Genomic DNA, 20,592 nt, shown 5'->3' on the forward strand with positions numbered 1-20,592 from the left:
CAGGGCCCAGGGATGCAAATTTTGGATTATTGAGTCAAGGGGTTCCGTTCCAGAGGTCTGGTGCCAAGAAATAAAAGACTTGTCATTACATTTATCCCATTCTTATGATATTTTTGCAAACTATGGCACTGATCTCCCCCAAACAGATTACCAGATCAACTTTAGCCTCAGCTAGTGTCTGGGGCAGCAAGATTAAAAAAAATTATTAGAGAGGCTTCCTAGGTCTGCAAATTGGCATGCACCTGGGATGAGTGCCAGAGAATTCCTCTGAGCCATCTCTTCCAGTTACTCCTGACTGAGCACTAACTGGAGCAATAGCATGGCACAGAGGACTGGCGGGGTACATGGCAGTGTGTGAATGCCATTGCAAAGGAGGAGTTTTGGTGGACCAATATGCAAAGGGTTGCGAGGAAAGTGCAAAGTACTTTTATATTCCCAGGGCAGCACGTGACTCCCGCATTTCGGGAGGTTGGGCGTGAGCACTGGAAGCTTCCTAGAAGTGGGGGGAGGGGGGGGCGCCACCAGCACCTGAGCCACGGCCCCTCCCCTACCTCTGCTCGGCATTCTCCCCCGAGGCCCCACTCATACACCACCCCCATTTCACCCCAGGCCCTGCTCTGCCCCTTCCCCGAGGCTCCCCCTGCCCTTTCCCCACTTTCCTGAGGCCCTCCGTCTGCCGCCTTTTTCCTCCTCCCCCCAGACCCTCCCTTCTTTCCCCCCATCCCATGAAGCGCCCCCCCGCCCCTCCCAGAGAGGGCAGAGAGGCATGAGCAGTGGGCAGGGGGGACCTCGGGGGAAGAGGCAGAGTGGCGATGGAAAGAGGAGCAGCGTGGGCCGGCCCACGAGAGAAGAGAACAAGCAGGAGTGGGGCCTCGGGGCTGAGCCTGGGTGGGGCCATGGCCTGGGCACCCTTTCGGCCTCCAGAGGATGGTGCGCTGCATCCTGTTTGGGGCAGCTTAGCCTCCCCTGGCCTCTTATACCCACCACCCATTTTCTTCTTGGCATCCCTCGTGGGCTATCAGCCACTGGAAGTGACGGTGAGAGCTGTGCTAACCACTTACAGTATTCCCTGGATCCGTCCTGCTAGACACAGTCTAGTGAGGGATAGTGCAACCCTTGGATTAGTTGTGCTCAAGTGGAGTTGTGCTGAGCACCACGAGTATCTACGTGAGCAATTGCTGTCTCCACAGAGGTAAAGTGTGTGTGTGGAGCTGCAGTGGAACAGACATTACTTTAACTCTGTATTTCCTGGTTAGCGGAGGATTAAGTTTAGCCACACTCCTTGTTCTGGAACGGCACAAGGCAGTGCTGGGCAGCCATAACTCTGTGTCAACAGTCTTTTGGCAGTGAATTCGCTGTAAGTTACACCTCCCATTTCCAGTGTTCGCCGCCTGCGGGTGCCTCCTTTTCCCAACCCCCCTTTGCCTACACAGCAAATCTCCTTCCTGCAGAAGTCAGTCCTACAAGGAGAGGGGCAGGAGTCAAAGGATTTTTTCAAGGAAGCACAGGGGATCTTCACTGATACAGAGAAAGGCTGTTTCCTGTCTGTGTTTATTGCGTTCTCAGAGAGCTAAATCCTTCAGTCACAGGTTGGGCAAAACTCCCATTGACTTCAAGGGTTAGTTTTGCATGAGTTTTGCCACACTAAGGAGCGGGAGTTCCTCTCGAATAAGAATAGCAGGATTTGGCCATGAGAGGCGGCTAAGCACTATGCTGTAGGCAGTTGGCTTGCAGCGGAAATCTACTTTATCAGCACTTTCTCCTCTGGGCTTGGCTGTATGGTCAGATAGAACACAGCAAGCTGGGATGTAAATCTACCTTGCACTAGCCTGCTGCACTTTAACGCAGTGGCTCTCAACCTTTCCAGACTACTGTGCCCCTTTTAGGAGTCTGACTTGTCTTGCGTACCCCCAAGTTACACCTCACTTAAAAACTCCTTGCTTACGAAATCAGACACAATAGTACAAAAGTGCCACAGCCACATTATTACTGAAAAATTGCTGACTTTCTCATTTTTACCATGTAGTTATAAAGTACATCAATTGGAATATAAATATTGTACTTACATTTCAGTGTATGGTATATAGAGCAGTATAAACAAGTCATTGTTTGTATGACATTCTATGCATCCGAAGAAGTGAGCTGTAGCTCACGAAAGCTCATGCTGAAATAAATTTGTTAGTCTCTAAGGTGCCACAAGTACTCCTGTTCTTTTTGTGGATACAGACTAACACGGCTGCTACTCTGAAACCTGTCATTTTAGTTTGTATTGACTTTGCTCGTTCTTTTTGTGTAGCCTATTGTAAAAGTAGGCAAATGTCCAGGTGATCTGATGTACCCTCTGGAAGACCTCTGCGTACCACCAGGGTACACGTACCCCTGGTTGAGACCCACTGTTCTAATGGACTGTGTGGACTCTGCTGCTGGGCACAAACAGTTCCCTAGCGCACTGTGACCTGCTCCAGTTTCAAAGTGCACTATGGAACATTTAGTGCATCGCAGCTGGGGCCACGCGGACACTTCGTGTGCAGCAAGCTAGTGCAAAGTAGATTTATACCCCAGTTTACTGAGCACTAACTGTTCATATAGACAAGCCCTACATCTAAGGGGACTAAGGGTCTAATCCTTTGCTGCTTGGAGATATCAAATGTCTTTCTATTGCTTCAATGGTTTTTAGTTCGAGCCCTAAAAGTCCAGTCCTGCAGATGCTGAAGCCAGTGGGAGTTGAGAGAGCTATTCTCCTCCCAGGAAATGCTCAGCACCTTGCAGGATCAGGCCCTCATTGGGACCATCTATCTAGAGATGGACGTTTCATTAGCTCAGAATTTGCACCTGGACTATATTTTCATCTCCACCTGAAATGGATTCCAGCTATGAGACTTTGATCCCCAAGGAAGAAATGACTCTTGGGTAGCCAGACTGTCAGTTCCACTGGGATAGTCCCATGTACTGGGCATGCCTACAGTACAGCTGCTACATTGGCACAGCTATGTGTCGATGCTGCTTACATCAGTGGAAGAGGTTTTTCCTTTGATATAGTTAAACCATCTAGCTCAGGGGCGGTAGCTAGATTGACAGAAGTCGTCTTCTATCAACCTAGCTGAGAGGTTAGGTTGACATCCCTATGGTGTTCAGGACGTGAGCAACCCTCACAGCCCTGAGCAATGTAGTTAGGTGATCTCATTTTTAAGTGTAGGCCAGGCCCTAGGTAAACTATGGGCCTGAGTCTCCATTGTTCTGTGCCTTGTGTTTAGTCATTTCACCTCTGCAAAGAAAGAGCAAATAGGGTGTAAAGTGCTACCATGCTGATTCGACACTCATTATACCCACTTTGCACCGGGATCGATGCCTACACAAGACTTAGGCTCCAGACTAAGATTCTGCTGCTTTTGAGGGGTATTAAAATTCTCCTGCAATGCAGGAGAAAGACGTTCTCTTTATTTTTATATTTTGGACTTGAAATCTATGTTCATGTAAGCAAATTACCTGACTGCACATTAAAGGCAGGTGGCGGTGGGGCGTTGTCTGACTTGTCAAAAAGGTATGTGCCCCTTTAAGGGCTAGACATCCGGAGAATGACTTGCTGTGGCAGCTTCAGACCAGGTCAGCATGGGGATGCTGACCCATCCCACCCCCACAGGTGACCAGAAAGTGGGGGTGGGTATTTTTGTGTCCATGTAGGTGCTATGGAAGCCCTTCCCTCTCAGCTATATCAATGCATTTTCATTCTAATTTGCAACCTTGCCTCAAGCTCCACCACTCCCGAGAAGCAGGTTACATGTAACAATCCCACCTCCTAGTCATGGAGTTGGGATCCAGATTTGAATCTGAACTTCTCCAGAGTTTGGGAAAATTAGGATCCAGTGTCGGTCCAGGCCCATGTTTAGTTATGGATTGCCAGAATATGGGATGGCTCCTCTGCTGCTCTATATTGCCATAGCTCCCTTGACTTCTATAGAGGTTTGTTTCTTTCCAGTAAGCACTCGATGCTCTGTAGGAAACATCCATAGACAACTGTTGTAGAACCTTCATCCTTAAATATTGACTTCAGTGGAGTGGCTTCTGATTTACCCTGGTTAAAAGCAAAAGGAGACTTGATCCCAGAGTGAGCAAGGAAGAACTGCTCATGTGAATACAGATTGCAAGCTTAGACCCTATATATGCAGTAAATAAAAAATAAATAAAATGCACACACCCAACTGGCCTTGATTGCATTGTACAGCTACGTAACTTTAGCTGGATTCAAACAAGTCATTTCTGTCATGTGCTACAGGACGACTTGACTTCTTTGACCCTTGGCTTTATGCAACATTTATTTTAATGGCTGCTACATCCTTTCCAGAAGGTTTTATCTCTCTGTTACGTAACATAAGTTATCTGGGTTGGCACATGAAAGGGTGGTAACTGCAGCACTCTGGCTGGGAGGGATGGATGTCAGCGTGTCTTAAGATACTACATTCCCCTGAGAAGCTGCTGGCATTGCATGCCGTGAAGTACCTCCTCCCTTGGAGTAAAGCACAGAATACACACGCACACATTCAGAATCTGCAGTAAGCACTGCTCCCCTTTGACCTCTTTATCTAGGGCTATACTCCTTGCTTCAAATCTGAAAGCTGTTTGCAAACAGAATGGCACAAAATACTGATTGCAGAGAGCCTGCTGGTATACACGCAAAATACAGCTGAATCTAAAGCTGGAAAATAAAGGCAATGCTTAACAGAAATCAGTTATTGTTTGCATTTTAGCTGAAAAATGACAGCATTCCCCTACTCCTTACCCTTATTTCCAAAACTGAAAGCACTGAGCATAAGGGATTCTGTATCTCACTCCCTCAACAACTAAGACTTACAACACTTTCCAAGAGAAAACATTGTAATTATCCTTCTCTCAGTATCTATCTGTTGTTTTTAAACAGTACCTATCACCATAGTATTTCAAGTCAGTTAAATTTATTAAAGGGAGCCTTATCTATTGGCAAACTCACACGAGTAGAAGTTAGAAAGTTTGGTTTATCTCTCTGCCACAGACTTCTTATGTCCTCTGGAATGTCACTTAACCTCCTTTTGGCCTCAGTTTTCCAGTCTGTAAAATGGAGATAATAATACTTACATCTTGGCCATTGGTTAAATGGTTGAAAAACACTTTCAGATCTATGGGAGACACCTCAGATGTCCAAAGTATTTGTTGTTGTACTTCATATTAGTTCCTTTGGCTATGTGACATATCTAGACCATCAAAATGTAAGTAATATGTACTTGTTGGAAAGCCAGTAAGCATGTGCTGGAACTTAAGTGCGTTCTTAAATTGTGGGTCTTTAACTGTTGGAAGCACTGATCACTGAAAACTGTAAGGAACCCCTGTAACTCTGTTGTTTGTTGTTCTCGTTTGGGTTTTAAAGCGATAACCATACTAGACTGTAGATCAGTGAGGGAAGGGTGTAATGGGAGAGAGTTTAAGTTTTTAGTTTTAAAGTGATTTTATGTCTGTAGAGCATGAAACAGCCAACATATAATTAGCAATGTTAGGGTAAGAAAAAGGGGGTTTTCTTTGATGCAAACAGGGGTCTGATTCTCCACTGTCCTGCACTTTGCCTAGCCATTGGCACCTTGGCAAAGTGGGCATAAAGAGGGCGTTTTGATTTGGTAACGTTTTCCATTTAGATGTGCATGGGTCACAGGGTACAAAGCAGTGGAGAAGCTGGCTCAGAAATTTGAAATATGGGAGTATGATTGGCTCTTAGAGGCATATTCTCAGATACTGGTCTCAATTTTTCCTGGTACATATTCTTCCCATAAAAATGGGATAAGGAAGCTCATGAACGATAAAATAGATGCTATTATTTTTATACATCAGTCGACGGCTACTTGGGGCAAGTGCATGGCCACTGATCCATGCATGCAATTATATCCGCAATGATGACACAACAGTCTCCCTGTGCCCCTACTTCTTAGTGCTGGTCTTAAAGGATGTATGATCTTTGCATCACCCCTCACCTTGAAGAGGTGTGAGGAAAGGGTCTGTGTTGCCAGAGAGGTGGCTCACTTCCCATTCTGCACAAACTGGGGAAAGCCATGAGTGGAGGGTCCTCTCCTTCCACCCATTCCTAAGGCAAAATCTGGGCTCAGGGTTTGTTCCCAAAGTAACTAGAACAGAATATTTACTTGCAGCCATTTTATTTTAGTTCAGTAAGCATGGGGGAAGCATTGAGTGTGTGGGGTGGGATAGCTCAGTGATTTGAGCATTGGCCTGTTAAACCCAGGGTTGTGAGTTCAATCCTTGAGGGGGCCACTTAGGAATCTGGGGCAAAATCAGTACTCGGTCCTGCTAGTGGAGGCAGGGGGCTGGTCTGGATCAACTTCCAGCTCTGAGATAGGTATATCTCCAAATATTATTACTTCAAAAGCACCTATGTGAACAACCAGAACTAAAAGAAATATTCAGACTCTGCAGAAAAATCCCTTTACTTGTTTGTTTGTAGGTAAAGTGGAGGCAGCACTGGACCTGATGTTGATCAATTCAGTCCCTCTAGTGGGCAACTCGGAGACATCGCTTATCTGTATTGCAGACAGATGGAGTTCCCGCGAGTCTGTCACAATAGGGCGAGACTATGAGGCCTTGATGAGCCAACACCAGGACCCTCTAGAAGTTACTGAAGACGAGAAGAGAGGAACAGCCAAAAAAGTGGTGTGGAAAAGGGAACAAGCGGGTGAAACTATCGGAGCTTACTACTGTGAAGGGAAAGTCAAAGACGAGGTGACGAGGATACGTACAATGAAGATGCCACTAGGAGGTACTGTATGCAGGTCAGACCAGAGATGTGCGAGCCCCACTAGGGGACATCTGCTTGCAGTTTGGCTGCTACCCTTAAATAACAGGAGCAGGTACAGTAGTGGATCCAGAGTGCGCAAACTGGCCTGGATTCATTAAGAACTTATCTGGTCCAAATCCAAACCAATCTTTTCTGAGGCTCAGAAACATTTGGTTAATGTTCTGAGTTGGTATTTTTCTCTTACATTTTTGCATGTTTTGCCCATTTCTGGTTATACCCAGCAGCATAAAATGGAAGCAATAAAATATGGCAAGAAAAACCATTGTGGCCTCATTGAACCCACAAAGCAATAACTACAGTAACTCTTACATTGGGCCTTTCATCTTCAAAGCACTTTGAAAACATGACCCCCTACCCTAAGTAATTTCCATAATCTGAGAAAAACCAGAGGGCTTGTCTACACAGTACAGCAAACCTCACTCTAACTTGTTACACTCTAACTGCCCCATGTAGACCCTGCTGGTGCGCTTTAAAAGGTACCTTTTAAAGTGCACCAGCAGGGTCTATATGGAGCAGTTACAGTACAACACAGAGCGCTTTATAAACTGGGTTCCTCTAGTGCACTTTGCCATGCTGTATAGTCAAGCCAAGAGACTCCACACAGTCCACCAAGAATTTCACTATTGCCAGCCAATCTCTTTTATGTGGAAGGTGTTCTGATATCAATGTGATGAGCAACAGTATTAGATAGATAGATAGATAGATAGATAGATGAGTTTAAAAGCTAGGAGCTATTGCTATGCTCTGATTCCTAGGCCATGCCTATTCATAATGGAAATTTCATATGTATCTTGATCTCATGAGACTTTCAGGCTGAGTTCCAAAGCAAAGAGCTTGGCATAAGCTCCAGAGAAACATAAGAACTTTTAGATAATTTTCTGCACTTCATCAAACATTAAAACCTTTGGAAGTTCACCCATCACTAATATTTAGCACAATATGTTATGGTACCAACAGGTCAAACACCCCCACTCAGCCTGCAAATCCATTATTGTGCACAAATACTGTCAAGATGATGGAAATTGTAGAGTGAACATATAATAACACTTTCTCTTGCTCTCTCTCCCCAGTGAGCAGGGCTGAAGTTTCTTTGTTGTAATGTGGTGTGAGCAGGCCAGGTGGATTTTGCATATTGCTTTGAAGGTGATAAGGTTTGTGGTTGTTCTGGCTTCTACTGAGAGCGCACTCCTGATTCTCAGGCCTGTCACCCAGAAAGCTCTGTCCCTTGTACTCACATATGTCTCAGGTTGCCAGTTCCATTGTTCTGTTCAATGGGGGTGGGGGGTGTTCATGATCAGGCAGGTGAGGCAGACCCTCAGGTAACAATCTACAAAAGGCTTTGAAGATGGGGGCCAAAATCTTGAATTTGGCCTTGTATCTAACAGGAAGCCAGTGTAGATAGCAGGTTGTTGGGGTGATGTTCTCTTGACTTCTTGTGTTCAGCAGATGAGATGATGGGTTCTGAGCCCATTGTAGCTCTTTAAGGTCAAGGGCTACGTGCCTGGGAAGAGAGACTTACAATAACCAAGACTTGAGAGCCCAGCACATGGATCACCCAGGCTAAATCTGTTATATTCAGAGGAGATATAATCTTCTTACCAGCTGTACATGGATTTAGAAGGGGGTCTTGATTATTGCATTTCTACTTTTCAGATGATCTTTGCTAAAAGCTTTGGCTGATATGGTTTGAGTTGGATCTCATCAGAGAGCCTATTATGTGCACTGAGTAGTGAGCTTCTGGATGGGTGAGAAAGAGACATGGTAGAAATTCTCAAAGCTATTAAAGGCCACAGGGAGAGGAAAGAGAGGCGAGGGAAGGGCTGCGAGGTTTGGCAAAACTACTGTAGCTGGCAAACGGGCCTTTTTCCTCTCCACAGTTATTATCTGAATAATTTTAAAGGTTTCTGAATACACTAAGTGTTTCTTCTCATCCAATGAGTTGAAAGATGCACGGTGTGTCCAACTGAAGACAACAGGAGCTGTTGAATGATTGGCAATTTTGAAAATCTAGCAGTTGCTTTGGGCCCCTATCCATCACACCACTTAAGCATGTGCTTAACTTTAAGTATATGAATAGTCCCATTGACTTTAATGGGATTGCTCACATGCTTAAGTACATGCTTATATGCTTTACTGGGGCCTATGTGCCTATATATAGACGTAAGAGCCTAACTTAAGCTGTAAAAGCAGCAAAGAGTCTTGTGGCACCTTATAGACTAACAGACGTTTGGGAGCATGAGCTTTCGTGGGTGAATACCCACTTCGTTGGATGCATCCGACGAAGTGGGTATTCACCCACGAAAGCTCATGCTCCCAAACATCTGTTAGTCTATAAGGTGCCACAGGACTCTTTGCTGCTTTTACAGATCCAGACTAACACAGCTACCCCTCTGATACTTAACTTAAGCTGTTCATTTTTGACAATCTTGGCCTTTGTAATGTGAAAATGTAAAGGAAGAACATTTTTCTGCATGAGTCTACATATAACATTTTCCAAGTAGAGGGCCTGTTCTTCTATATCTGTATACTCTAGACTTGCATGGCACATGGTATGTATCGTTTAGAATCTATTCCTAGTGACTGAAGGGGAAAAAATTGTAACACAACAGAATCTCTCTACAGAGGAAGGGATGGTTATGGATTTATAGACATGTAAGCCAAAGAGAACTGGGGCACTTCTACAACTTAGTTCATTGTGTCTCTTTAAGGAATGGGCTCATATTGTAAATTAATTAATTAAATGCAGATCATAAGCTAAAAATACATTGGAACTGAGCCCACCAAGGAATGTGAGTTCCTTTCCATTACAACGATGCTGTGAAAAAAAGGTCCCATGGATAAACTAAACAACTCACACAAAGAAAATAGAAAGGAAAAATAAAAGCTGAACTGTAAAGCGAATTTCTCATGACAAACAATTGATACTAGCTGTCTACATTGAAAACAAAAAGCCAGCGAACCGAACACCCCAATACTTGGAGATAGGGTGCAGTTCCCAGCTAGCACAGACATACTTGTGCTAGCTCTCAGTGAGCTAGTTGCACTCAAAAAGTAGTGTAGCTGTGATAACATAGGTAGCGGCGGGAGGTGACATGAGCTATCAGCCCTGATTCCAGTCCATACTTGGGGTGGCAAGTCCATTCTGCTGCTTGCTGCTTCCAATGCTGCCATGTCTCCATTGCTCTTTTTAGCTTGCTAGTTCAATGAGAGCTGGTGCACGTATGTCTACGTTTGCTGGGAATCACACCCCCAGCTCCGACTGTGGATGTAGTTTTAAGATTAAACACTTTAGTAGAGCTGGTTGAATCATTGTTGCAAGAAACTTGTTTTAAAAAATGTTGCTTTATTTTCTGTTCACAAATAGATTGCAGTTTTCGAAATGGGTTTGTTTCTTGTGAAAGCTATTGAGTTGGCAACAGTCTGGGGTTGTTCACAATTTTGTTGGTTGTAGGAAGCAGTCATTTGATTATTCAGTTCTTGGAATTCCCTATTTGGCTGTGTGATTGGCCAGGCAAGTCCAGATGCTAATGCATAGATAATACTGTGCAAGGCTGCAAACCTGCAAACACTTAACTTTATGCACACGAGTAGTTTCACTGAAGTGAATAGGACTACTTGCATACTTAGACTAACTTCTGTTGGTGAGAGAGACAAGGAGGGACATTCTGAGTTAATTTCCTAGACCTGAAGACCTAAATGTCTGTGTGGCTCAGAAGCTTGTCTCCCTCAACAGAAATTGGTCCAATAAAAAATATTACCTCATCCACGTTGTCTCTCTAATATCCTGGGACCAACACAGCTAAAACAACACTGCATATAATATAATATAATATAATTAATACAGCAGTTAAAGTGTTTTTATAAGTCATTTCAAAACAGAAATAAGTCGATTTAATTTCATATCAAAATCTTTTGCAACTAAAGTTTTGAGTAATTTTGACTTAAAATGTCATTTGTTTTTGTTTTTTTTCCCATTATTAGTTCAGGTTTCTCACTCCCCTACTCCTTTTCCTCCACTGGTAAATAGACAAAAAAGGTATGAAAATGAATGAAACTCACTTTTCACATTTATTTACTGTTTTCCATCTGGAAAAGATTGGAAAACAGCAGGAAAGTGTGTGAAAGGAGGTTTCTGTTTTGTGCTTTTTTGTTTTTGTTTTGAATTTTCCAGTTCAAGAATTTTTTAAAAATGCATTGCACTGCATATTTTCCCATGGAACGTTTAGATTTTGATGAAAAGATGTATTCAGATAGAAAAAATTTTGGTCGAAAAATGTTGCCCAACCCTTCTCAGAATACATTTATTCTGTTGTCCTCAGTAAGGAACGATATCTTTCAGTACTTGTGGAAAGTGTGGTGAGCTAATTTTGAGCACTACACTATGCTATTCCTGTCTTCCAGTAGGCCTTATATGACACTGATGTCCTGACACTTGTTGCATTTCACTACATCATAGAAACTTTCTTTGCCAGTGAAAGATCTTTTCCTAGGAAATTTACCCAGTACCTTACCCAATCTTTTTTAAAAAATTGTCCCTAGGACTAAAAAGACTTGGGAAATTATTCTACAACTGGTTGGTTCTCTTGGTTAGGAATTGTTTCCAGTTATCCAGCCAGTATTAACATTATTATTAATTTCCTCGCCTTGCTTCTAGTTACACCCCCTTATTGTTCAAGCACCTATATGCCCTCCCCCAATGCCATTGCTGAAACACAGAGCAGGGGCTGCTGATGGCAAAGGAAATCTAAACATATAAATCACCAGTGATGATTCTGCTGTAGATTGTCCTCCAGCTTTCAGCTTAGGGGACTAACAGCCATTGATAATATTTATAGTCATTGATCCCATGTTTTGACCATTTTTATTTTAGCTTCCTTCCTCCCAGTGGCCTTAACTATGACAGTGAACAAGGGAGAACATGTGAACATTTCCTTCATCAGAAAGATTGCAAAGGAGGAAGATGCAGTGATCTACAAAAACGGTAACAATTCTCTCTCTCTATTTCCCCCTCACCCATCACTGTGATATCCTAGCACCTGTGTCACTACATTAAAATAATTACTGATGACGCTCTTGCTGTGCAATTGAAGGAAGCATCGTTTCTTGTGCATTTAGTGCTCAGAGAAGGAGCCAGATTGCCAACCCTAGAAACAGAGTTCATCCAATTATTGGCTTCCCCTCCACAATCTCTTGTGCTCTCCAGTTTCCCAGTTGTTGTGCCTTTGCTTTTAATCTTACAACTCCCCGCCCTTGTATCTCTGCCTTGCATCCCTCAAGATCTCCTGTGCTATGCTGCTCTAAGTGCTTCTGCCCCATTTCCTCTTTTTCTGTTTACTTGCTGCCTTCCAAGATCTCTTCCCCTTCCTCCCCGCCCAACTCCCCCCTGAGCACTCCAGAAGCTGGGCATCTGACTGAGATCTCTCTCTGATCCATTGCTGCCCCAGCATAAGGAATGGCGAGACCAACAGGATTCCACAAGGGAGTAAGGGTCTGTGTCTGTGAATCACTTTACATGATCAGGACCTAACTAATGGCCAACACTTGTATATCTATGACAGTGTGAAACCATAGAGAAGAGGCCATCCAAAGTGACCTTATTCATAAAAGCAAATATTTGCAAATATACATACCATGCCATGCGAATCAGCTGGCATCTGACTAGCTGAAGCACAAGGTGAGCTGATCCTCTAAACCAAGCAGAGTTCTGCAGTTCACTGATGGCACAATGAGTATCCCTGCAGCTACATTCTTCAGACATTAATTACCATGTTGTTCAACTCCTATGCAGTTGTTATACAAATATAATAAAAACCAGCAGGATCTTATTAAGAGGGATAAGGCGCTGCTGCGGCAGCGCTTTGAAGCGCTAAGTGTAGTCAAAGCACCAGCACTGGGAGAAAGCTCTCCCAGCGCTGTCCGTACTCCACCTCCCTGTGGGGAATAACGGACAGCGCTGGGAGCGCGGCTTTGACTACACTGGCGCTTTGCAGCGCCGCAATTTGCAGCGCTGGAGAGGGTGTGTTTTCACACCCTGCTGCAGCGCTGCAAATTTGTAAGTGTAGCCAAGCCCTTGTAAATACCATAACAAAACAAAAGACAATGTTTTTCTAATTGTTTCTGTTACTACTTATTCCTTATACAAACACACACACACACACACACACACACACATATTCATTCACACAATCATTCATTCAGGTTCTGTATAGATGTTATAGTTACCAGCCTAGATGTTGCTCATGCCAAGTTACTGGCCAGGTATCTTGGTCATGAGGATGGAGCCAAGTCTGTGTCAGATGCATCTGATGCTCCTGGAGGCTGGCAGCAGAACCATAGACTCAAAGTCCTTATTCTTTAGAGTCCAGTTTTATAGGGATTTTTCCCTATGTTAGTTCATAGGAGTTGCTTCATTCTGCTGTTGCTAAATCAATCAGCAGATGGCTGGCTCCATGTTATTAGATGTTTTGTTTTTCCTTCCTTTGAGGTGTGGTGGGTGGATTCCAGTTTGCCCTCCGGGGGTCATCTGGTTGATCCCACTTGACACCTTCTTCAGCCGACACTGAATTCTTCAGGCTGGTAACTCCCTAACCATTCATTCACATACATTCTCTATCTTAATCACATCTATTTCACTGTCTCTTTACTTATTGGGGTGTTACCAATTTATGTGAGACTCCCTGTCTTTTAACAAGCAAAGATAAAGTGAGATGAAAACTTACAGAGGGTGGGGGTCTCTATTTATACACTATAACAGCTACTGTTTTGGCTTACTTAGAGTTAATTAATGTTTAACAAGTTTTATACAAAGTATTTCTTTGAGCAGGCTTCACACAGACACAGCTGGTGGCTTGCAGGTTAGAATCACAAATTTACTTTTAACATAAACCTTTAGTTATGAGGCATCAATTAACAATAAGTCATTTTTCATATAAACCATGTCTAATATAAACCTTCTTTAATATCCCTACACAGTGGCAGCTGGAGGAGAGGCAAAGAAGAGGTTTTGTGCCCTAGTTGTGTCATGGTCAACAGATTTGTTTTGCGTGGTAGACAGCTTGCTTCATCTGAGATGACCTCACCCACTGGCTGACCTGAGCTCCTCTTGCGAAGGGATGAATGGATGTTCTGCTCTGTTATGATGTTTTTTATGCTCTTCTCTCAGGTTCTTTCATTCACGCTGTGCCCAGGCATGAAGTGCCAAATGTACTAGAAGTGACCTACTCTGAAGTCCTGCTGCAGGATGCAGGGGTCTACTCTGCCAGATACATAGGAGGAAACACCTTCACCTCTGCTTATACAAGGCTGATAGTAAGACGTAAGTTTCCCTCTTTTGTGTGTTGATCATTCTTTGTTTTTGTGTTTTGAAGCGGTGTTACAATGGAACGGAGAGCCAACCTTTGTAAAAGCAAAATAGGGGCCAAATTCTCAGGTGGTGCAAACTGAGACCATTTGACTCGAAGCAGGGATTTTGGCCCTATCTGCCTACTTTGTGCATGCTGATGCTGCTTTTGAAAAGGTGGGAGCCCGGCTTTCAAAAATGCTGTCTTGGGCAGCTCAATCAACATGACTCTGACCCAGAGTTTGGTCTTTGGGGGTTTTCCATAGGATTTCCTAGTAGGTGCCAGCCGGTGAAAATTCTGTTTAGATGTTTAGAGGACTTGGGGCCTCTTTTGACATCCAAATGCCACGTTGACATATTAAATGCAAGCTTAGATCTGAAAATTCCAGCCCAAGTCTGGATTTCTCTAGTCATGTTGCTCTGTTATTGGAGCTGCCTCAAGAATTTTCCATCATCACCTTCACAATCATGGCTTTGCATTAGAAGATCATAGGAAGTATAGTAACTGAGAGAGGGTCACTGAACACTGCTGAGCCCTGGGAGCTCCCTGCAGTTCCTCCAGCATCTTGCAGGAACAGGCCTAGCATACATACTCTGAGGTTTGTGCTTGTAATGGAGTTTAGGGCCTGTTCTTTGCTCCTCTTGAAGATAATGAAAAATTTTTCTATTGGTTTCCAGAGTTCAGGAACAGGTCCTTAGGAGCTTATCAGCCTAGGAAATGGTAAACAATGATCAAGACAGGAGTTTGTGTTCAGGGTCGGCTCTAGGTTTTTTGCCGCCCCAAGCAAAACATTTGCTGCCCCAAGCCCAGGTGGGGCTGAGGCTCGCAGGCGGCGCTGGAAGCGGAGGGAGTGATGTCACCTTCTCCCAGCGCCTGCCGGGGCTTTACCCCCTCCTCCCCCTCAGCCGTGCAGAGAAGCCCCGATATAAGGGGTGGCACAAGACAGCGCAGCAGCCGGTGTGCAGATGAGGTGGCACAGCCCGTGCTCCCCGGCAGGACTCACCCTCTCCTCCCCAGGTAGCGGCTGGGCCCTGGCAGCTCAGCATCCCGGGGCTGGGGTTTCCCCTTCCCGCTGCGGCCGGGGACGTGGTGCCCTCGCCCCGTCTAAGTGGCAGAGCTCCAAGAGCACAACTGCCCCGAAAAAAAAAGGCTGGCCGGAATGCCACCCTTGGAAATGCGCCACCCCAAGCACGTGCTTGCTTTGCTGGTGTCTAGAGCCGGTCCTGTTTGTGTTTACACGTCTATTGATTGTTTTTAAACAGTTTCTAAAGATAACCGTGTGCCATATTGATCCCTGGTATAACTCCAGCAAAGATAGTGGGTGAATTAGCCCTAATATGTTTCTGTCTCCTTGAAAGAAAGACAGGAAATATTCTCAGATTGCCAACCACAGGCACAAAGCCAAAAATGTTGAGCTTAAACCTGCTGGGATATTATAAGCACCACATCTTTCAGATCAGATGTAACTGAGCTCCTGCGTATTTGTAGTCAAAGTCCTGGGCATTTATCAGAGCAAAAGTGTTAAACGTAACATCCTTGCCCAGACAGAGCAACTCTGCTGAATACCAGAGAGTGCAACTCTTCCTGCATTAAATCCTCCCTTCAGTTTCAAATAGCAAAACTCTACTTTGCTTCCTTTCTTAAAAGCGTGGTGTGGAGTTACAGTGCGCTGATAAACAGCTGCTCTGTTCCACTTGAGAAGTGACTGTATTTCTGTAGCAAACAAAGTGACACTTAATATACTGTGTACAGTCTGTAAGGTTTTTAAAGCCCTTTTGGGTCCCTATGAATCAGAGGCGCTATATACAAAGCCAGTGTTATCGCTTTGATCAGACAGATCGTCGTGGTTTGTATAGTGTGTGAATGTGTGAGAAAGGAAACAATTTACTATTATACTTTTTGCACAAAAGGCTGTGCAGCTCAGAAGTGGGGCCCAAGGTGCAGCTCCATCTGCCCGGTGTGCATGAACAATGGCATATGTCATGAAGATACTGGAGAATGCATTTGCCCTCCAGGTTTTATGGGGAAAACATGCGAGAAGGGTAAGTAGACGCTTTCTCTTCAGATGTATCATTTATTTCTACACAGCAATGTTGACAAAAGTTACAACTGGACCTCAGCCCCAACCGCTGTGGCTTTAAGGGCCTGCTTGTCACAGGAGAGGAGGGTCCATGGTTGAGTCAACATGCCTGGTGCTGCCTACTCTAACATGTGGGATGCATGATAAGAATGTTTGGGCCTTAATATTCTGATTTTAGTGCGGTGCTGCAGACATCAGAACTGAACTACAGTAAGATCTGACATCTGAGCAGTGGTACTATAGAACAGATACATTCAGTCCTATAATCTCAGGAAAGTGAATTTAATTAAGGCCTGATCTTGCAAACATTTACACATGTACCTAACTTTAAACAGGTAAGAAGTCCCACTGAGGCCAATGGCACTACTCGCCTGCTTGAAATTATATGTATCTATATAGATATTAGGGCTGTCGATTAATTGCAGTTAACTCACGTGATTAACTCAAAAAAATTAATCATGATTAAAAAAATGAATTGTGATTAATTGCAGTTTTAATCACACTGTTAAACAGTAGAATACCAATTGAAATGTATTAAATAGTTTGGATGTTTTTCTACATTTTCATATATATTGTATTCTGTGTTCTAATTGAAATCAAAGTGTATATTATTTTTTATTATAAATATTTGAACTGTAAAAATGATAAACAAAATAAATAGCATTTTTCAATTTACCTCATACAAGTATTGTAGTGCAATCTCTTTGTCATGAAAGTGCAACTTACACACATAAATTTTTTTTGTTACATAACTGCACTCAAAAACAAAACAATGTAAAACTTCAGAGCCTACAAGTCCACTCACTCCTACTTCTTGTTCAGCCAATCGCTAAGACAAACAAGTTTGTTTACATTTACAGGAGATAATGCAGCCCTCTTCTTATTTACAATGTCACCAGAAAATGAGAACAGGCATTTGCATGGTACTTTTGAGCTGGCATTGCAAGGTATTTACATGCCAGATATGCTAAACATTCATATGCCCCTTTATGCTTCAGCCACCATTCCAGAGGACATGCTTGTTAAAAAAATAATGTGTTAATTAAATTTGTGACTGAACGCCTTGGGGGAGAAGTGTATGTCCCCTGCTCTGTTTTATCTGCATTCTGCCATATATTTCATGTGATAGCAGTCTCGGATGATGACCCAGCACATTTTGTTCATTTTAAGAATACTTTCACTGCAGATTTCACAAAATGCAAAGAAGGTACCAATGTGAGATTTCTAAACATAGCTACAGCATTCGACCCAAGGTTTAAGAATCTGAAGTGCCTTCCAAAATCTGAGAGGGGCGAGGTGTGGACATGCTTTCAGAAGTCTTAAAAGAGCAACACTCCGATGCGGAAATTACAGAACCCAAACCACTAAAAAAGAAAATCAACCTTCTGCTGGTGACATCTGACTCAGATAACGAATGTGAGCATGCGCTGGTCCACACTGCTTTGGACTGTTATCGAGCAGAACCCATCATCAGCATGGGCTCATGTCCGCTGGAATGGTAGTTAAAGCATGAAGGGACATATGAATCTTTAGCGCATCTGGCACGTAAATATCTTGTGACGCTGGCTACAACAGTGCCATGTAAACACCTGTTCTCACTTTCAGGTTACATTGTAAATAAGAAGAGGGCTGCATTATCTCCTGCAAATGTAAACAAATTTGCTTGTCTGAGCGATTGACTGAACAAGAAGAAAGACTGTGTGGAATTGTTGGCTCTAAAGTTTTACACTGTTTTGTTTTTGAGTGCAGTTTTTTTGTATATAATTCGACATTTGTAAGTTCAACTTCCGTGATAAAGAGATTTCACTACAGTACTTGTATTAGGTGAATTGAAAAATGCTTTTTACAGCGCAAATACTTGTAATCAAAAATAAATATAAAGTGAGCACTGTACACTTTGTATCCTGTGTTGTAACTGAAATCAATATATTTGAAAATGTAGAAAACATCCAAACATATTTATATAAATGGTATTCTATTATTGTTTAATGGCGCAATTAATCACGATTAATTTTTTTAATTGCTTGACAGCCCTAATATACACCTCTACCTCGATATAATGCTGTCCTTGGGAGCCAAAAAAATCTTACCGTGTTATAGGTGAAACTGCGTTATATCGAACTTGCTTTGATCCGCCAGAGTGAGCAGCCTCGGAGCGCTGCTTTACCGCGTTATATCCGAATTCGTGTTATATTGGGTCGCGTTATATCGGGGTAGAGGTGTATATATATACATACACATACACGTGTGTGTGCGTGTATACACATATGTTTAAATTCAAGCAGGTGAGCAGTGTATATATATGTGTGTGTATATATCTATCTATAAGTGTGTGTGTGTACATATATATATACACACATATATATATGTTTTGTGTTACAGCAGGGCCAGGGGGCAGCAGGAGAGTGATAGAAGGAGGCATATAAGCCCCTCCCTGTGGACTGAGGAGAGGTTACTACAGATTAATTAGAGCACCTTCAGCCAATTAAGGCCCTGCCAGAGACCTAATAAAACCCCCCTGCTTCAGTCAGACAGGAGGAGGGAAGGAGATCTGACTGTAGTTTGGAGGAGTACTGTTATTGAGCAGAGGATCAGAATACCAAGGGAAGGGAAACCCTGCCCAGGCAGAGCAGAGGGACTCCCCTGGCACAGAGGACCGAGAGATACCCTGCCCAAGGGGAAAGAGGGTAAGAAGCCTGTGAAGCTGAAGGGGCTGGGACCCAGAGTAGGGTCTCTTCCCCTGTCACCTTCACCAGGTCCCTTCCCCGCTCACCTTCTCTCCCCCACTAGGGCACTACCAGAGCCATCGACACCCAAGAATAGGGGGAAGGGGCAGCACCCTGACCCCATCACGCCAAGGAAAAGCATGGGACCCACCACAATAGCGTCAGCCATTTGCCACTATATATATAAATACGCTCCTGATTTATTATGTTATCCCTGATAGAACAGTGTTGGAAGAGACCATCGGCCATTCAATACTGTATTTGTTTGTTTAATTATAACTGCCATGGCTATAATGTCACTCATGGATATAACATGGCTGTTTACTCTCAAGCTTATGTGTCACACATGTGATGTGTTCTTCAGCATTTTGTTTGGCTGATCTGGAGGTTTTTCTTGACCCTTTGCTGTGAACAACACCCTCAAAGAAAGAAAACTTACCTCTCCTTGGAAACATGAGGTTAAATCCTGGCCCTAATTCTGGCAACACTGCCATTGACTTCAGAGAGCCCAAGATTTCATACTAGGTTGGAAGGGAAACGTCCAAGATTTCAGCCATAATCAAGTTCTGAGGAAAATGCTAGGTCAGGTCCTCAGCTGGTATAACCATAGCTCCATCAAATTCAAAGGGGTTGCAGTGATTTGCACCAGGTAAAGATCTGACCTTGAATATTCAAAGCACTAGATGTTCTTATATTTCCTCATCTTACAGAAAATCCATGGTTGTTTTCATTGCTTAAAGTTATCTTCACTGCAGCAGCAGCGTAGGTCATGCCTGGAATCTTGCCTGCTGATTGACATAGTTATGGATTTTAATGGACCCAATATTTGGGGGTAAAATTATTTATTTTCCGTTTTTTCTATTTCTTTAACGTTGCCTAATGATGTATCACTGGAAGAACAAGCACTTTCATGGCCTTGACGCTGTTGGGCCATTTTTTCCCCCCTTCTATAGCTTGCGGAGACAATACATTTGGCAGAACCTGCAAAGAAAGCTGTAAAGAGAACTCAGGCTGCAAATATTATATGTTCTGTCTACCAGATCCATATGGCTGCTCTTGTGCTACAGGATGGATGGGCCTGGCATGTGATGAAGGTACAGTCATAAATATAGTACATTCATTGAAAGTTTGCTGCTGCTGCTTAGTGTGTGTAAAACACAAAAAGAAAAGCAATGGCAGTGGGACAGAGCCAGGCTGTTTATGCCCAGCTCACATACCATCAATTTCCCAATCTATGAAATAGAGATAATAATCAGATCTACCCCAGAGGGGCATATGAGGTTTGCAGATCAAAGGTGCTGTATAAGTGCAAAATATTGCCAGTATCCCATAAATTAACTGATTCTGTAACGGAAATTTAAAACATTCTATAACCTGGGGTACATAGGTGCTGGAACTAGGGGTGCTGTGGGTGCTGCCACACCTCCTGGCTTGAAGTGCTTTCCAGGGTTTATAGTTTGGTTAAATGACTCTCAGCATTCCCCCCCCCCGCCCTCCCTAGGGATAAAAATGGGTTACGTCAGTACCCATTTCTACAAACTGCCAAGCATCTTCAGCTTCCATTGACTATATATTAGACTGTAATCTCTTTAGGACAGGGACCAAGTTTTCCTATCT

General features: G+C 43.5%; 1 protein-coding gene across 5 annotated transcripts in view; it reads left to right on the top strand.

The window, feature by feature from the left end:
* TEK (TEK receptor tyrosine kinase) overlaps positions 1 to 20,592 on the top strand; it is a 67,167-nt gene that overhangs the window by 9,757 nt on the left and 36,818 nt on the right. For 4 of the 5 annotated variants that reach the window (XM_045021606.1, XM_045021609.1, XM_045021608.1 and 1 more), the window contains exons 2-6: positions 6,479 to 6,790; positions 11,700 to 11,810; positions 13,992 to 14,144; positions 16,080 to 16,211; positions 19,929 to 20,069. In XM_045021606.1, the coding sequence (XP_044877541.1) occupies positions 6,479 to 6,790; positions 11,700 to 11,810; positions 13,992 to 14,144; positions 16,080 to 16,211; positions 19,929 to 20,069 (849 nt within the window). The remainder of the gene's footprint in view (positions 1 to 6,478; positions 6,791 to 11,699; positions 11,811 to 13,991; positions 14,145 to 16,079; positions 16,212 to 19,928; positions 20,070 to 20,592) is intronic. The other variant, XM_045021607.1, reaches the window with a different exon arrangement.

The sequence above is a fragment of the Mauremys mutica genome, chromosome 6 (genome assembly GCF_020497125.1).
Source record: "Mauremys mutica isolate MM-2020 ecotype Southern chromosome 6, ASM2049712v1, whole genome shotgun sequence".
NCBI classification, from domain to species: domain Eukaryota; kingdom Metazoa; phylum Chordata; order Testudines; family Geoemydidae; genus Mauremys; species Mauremys mutica.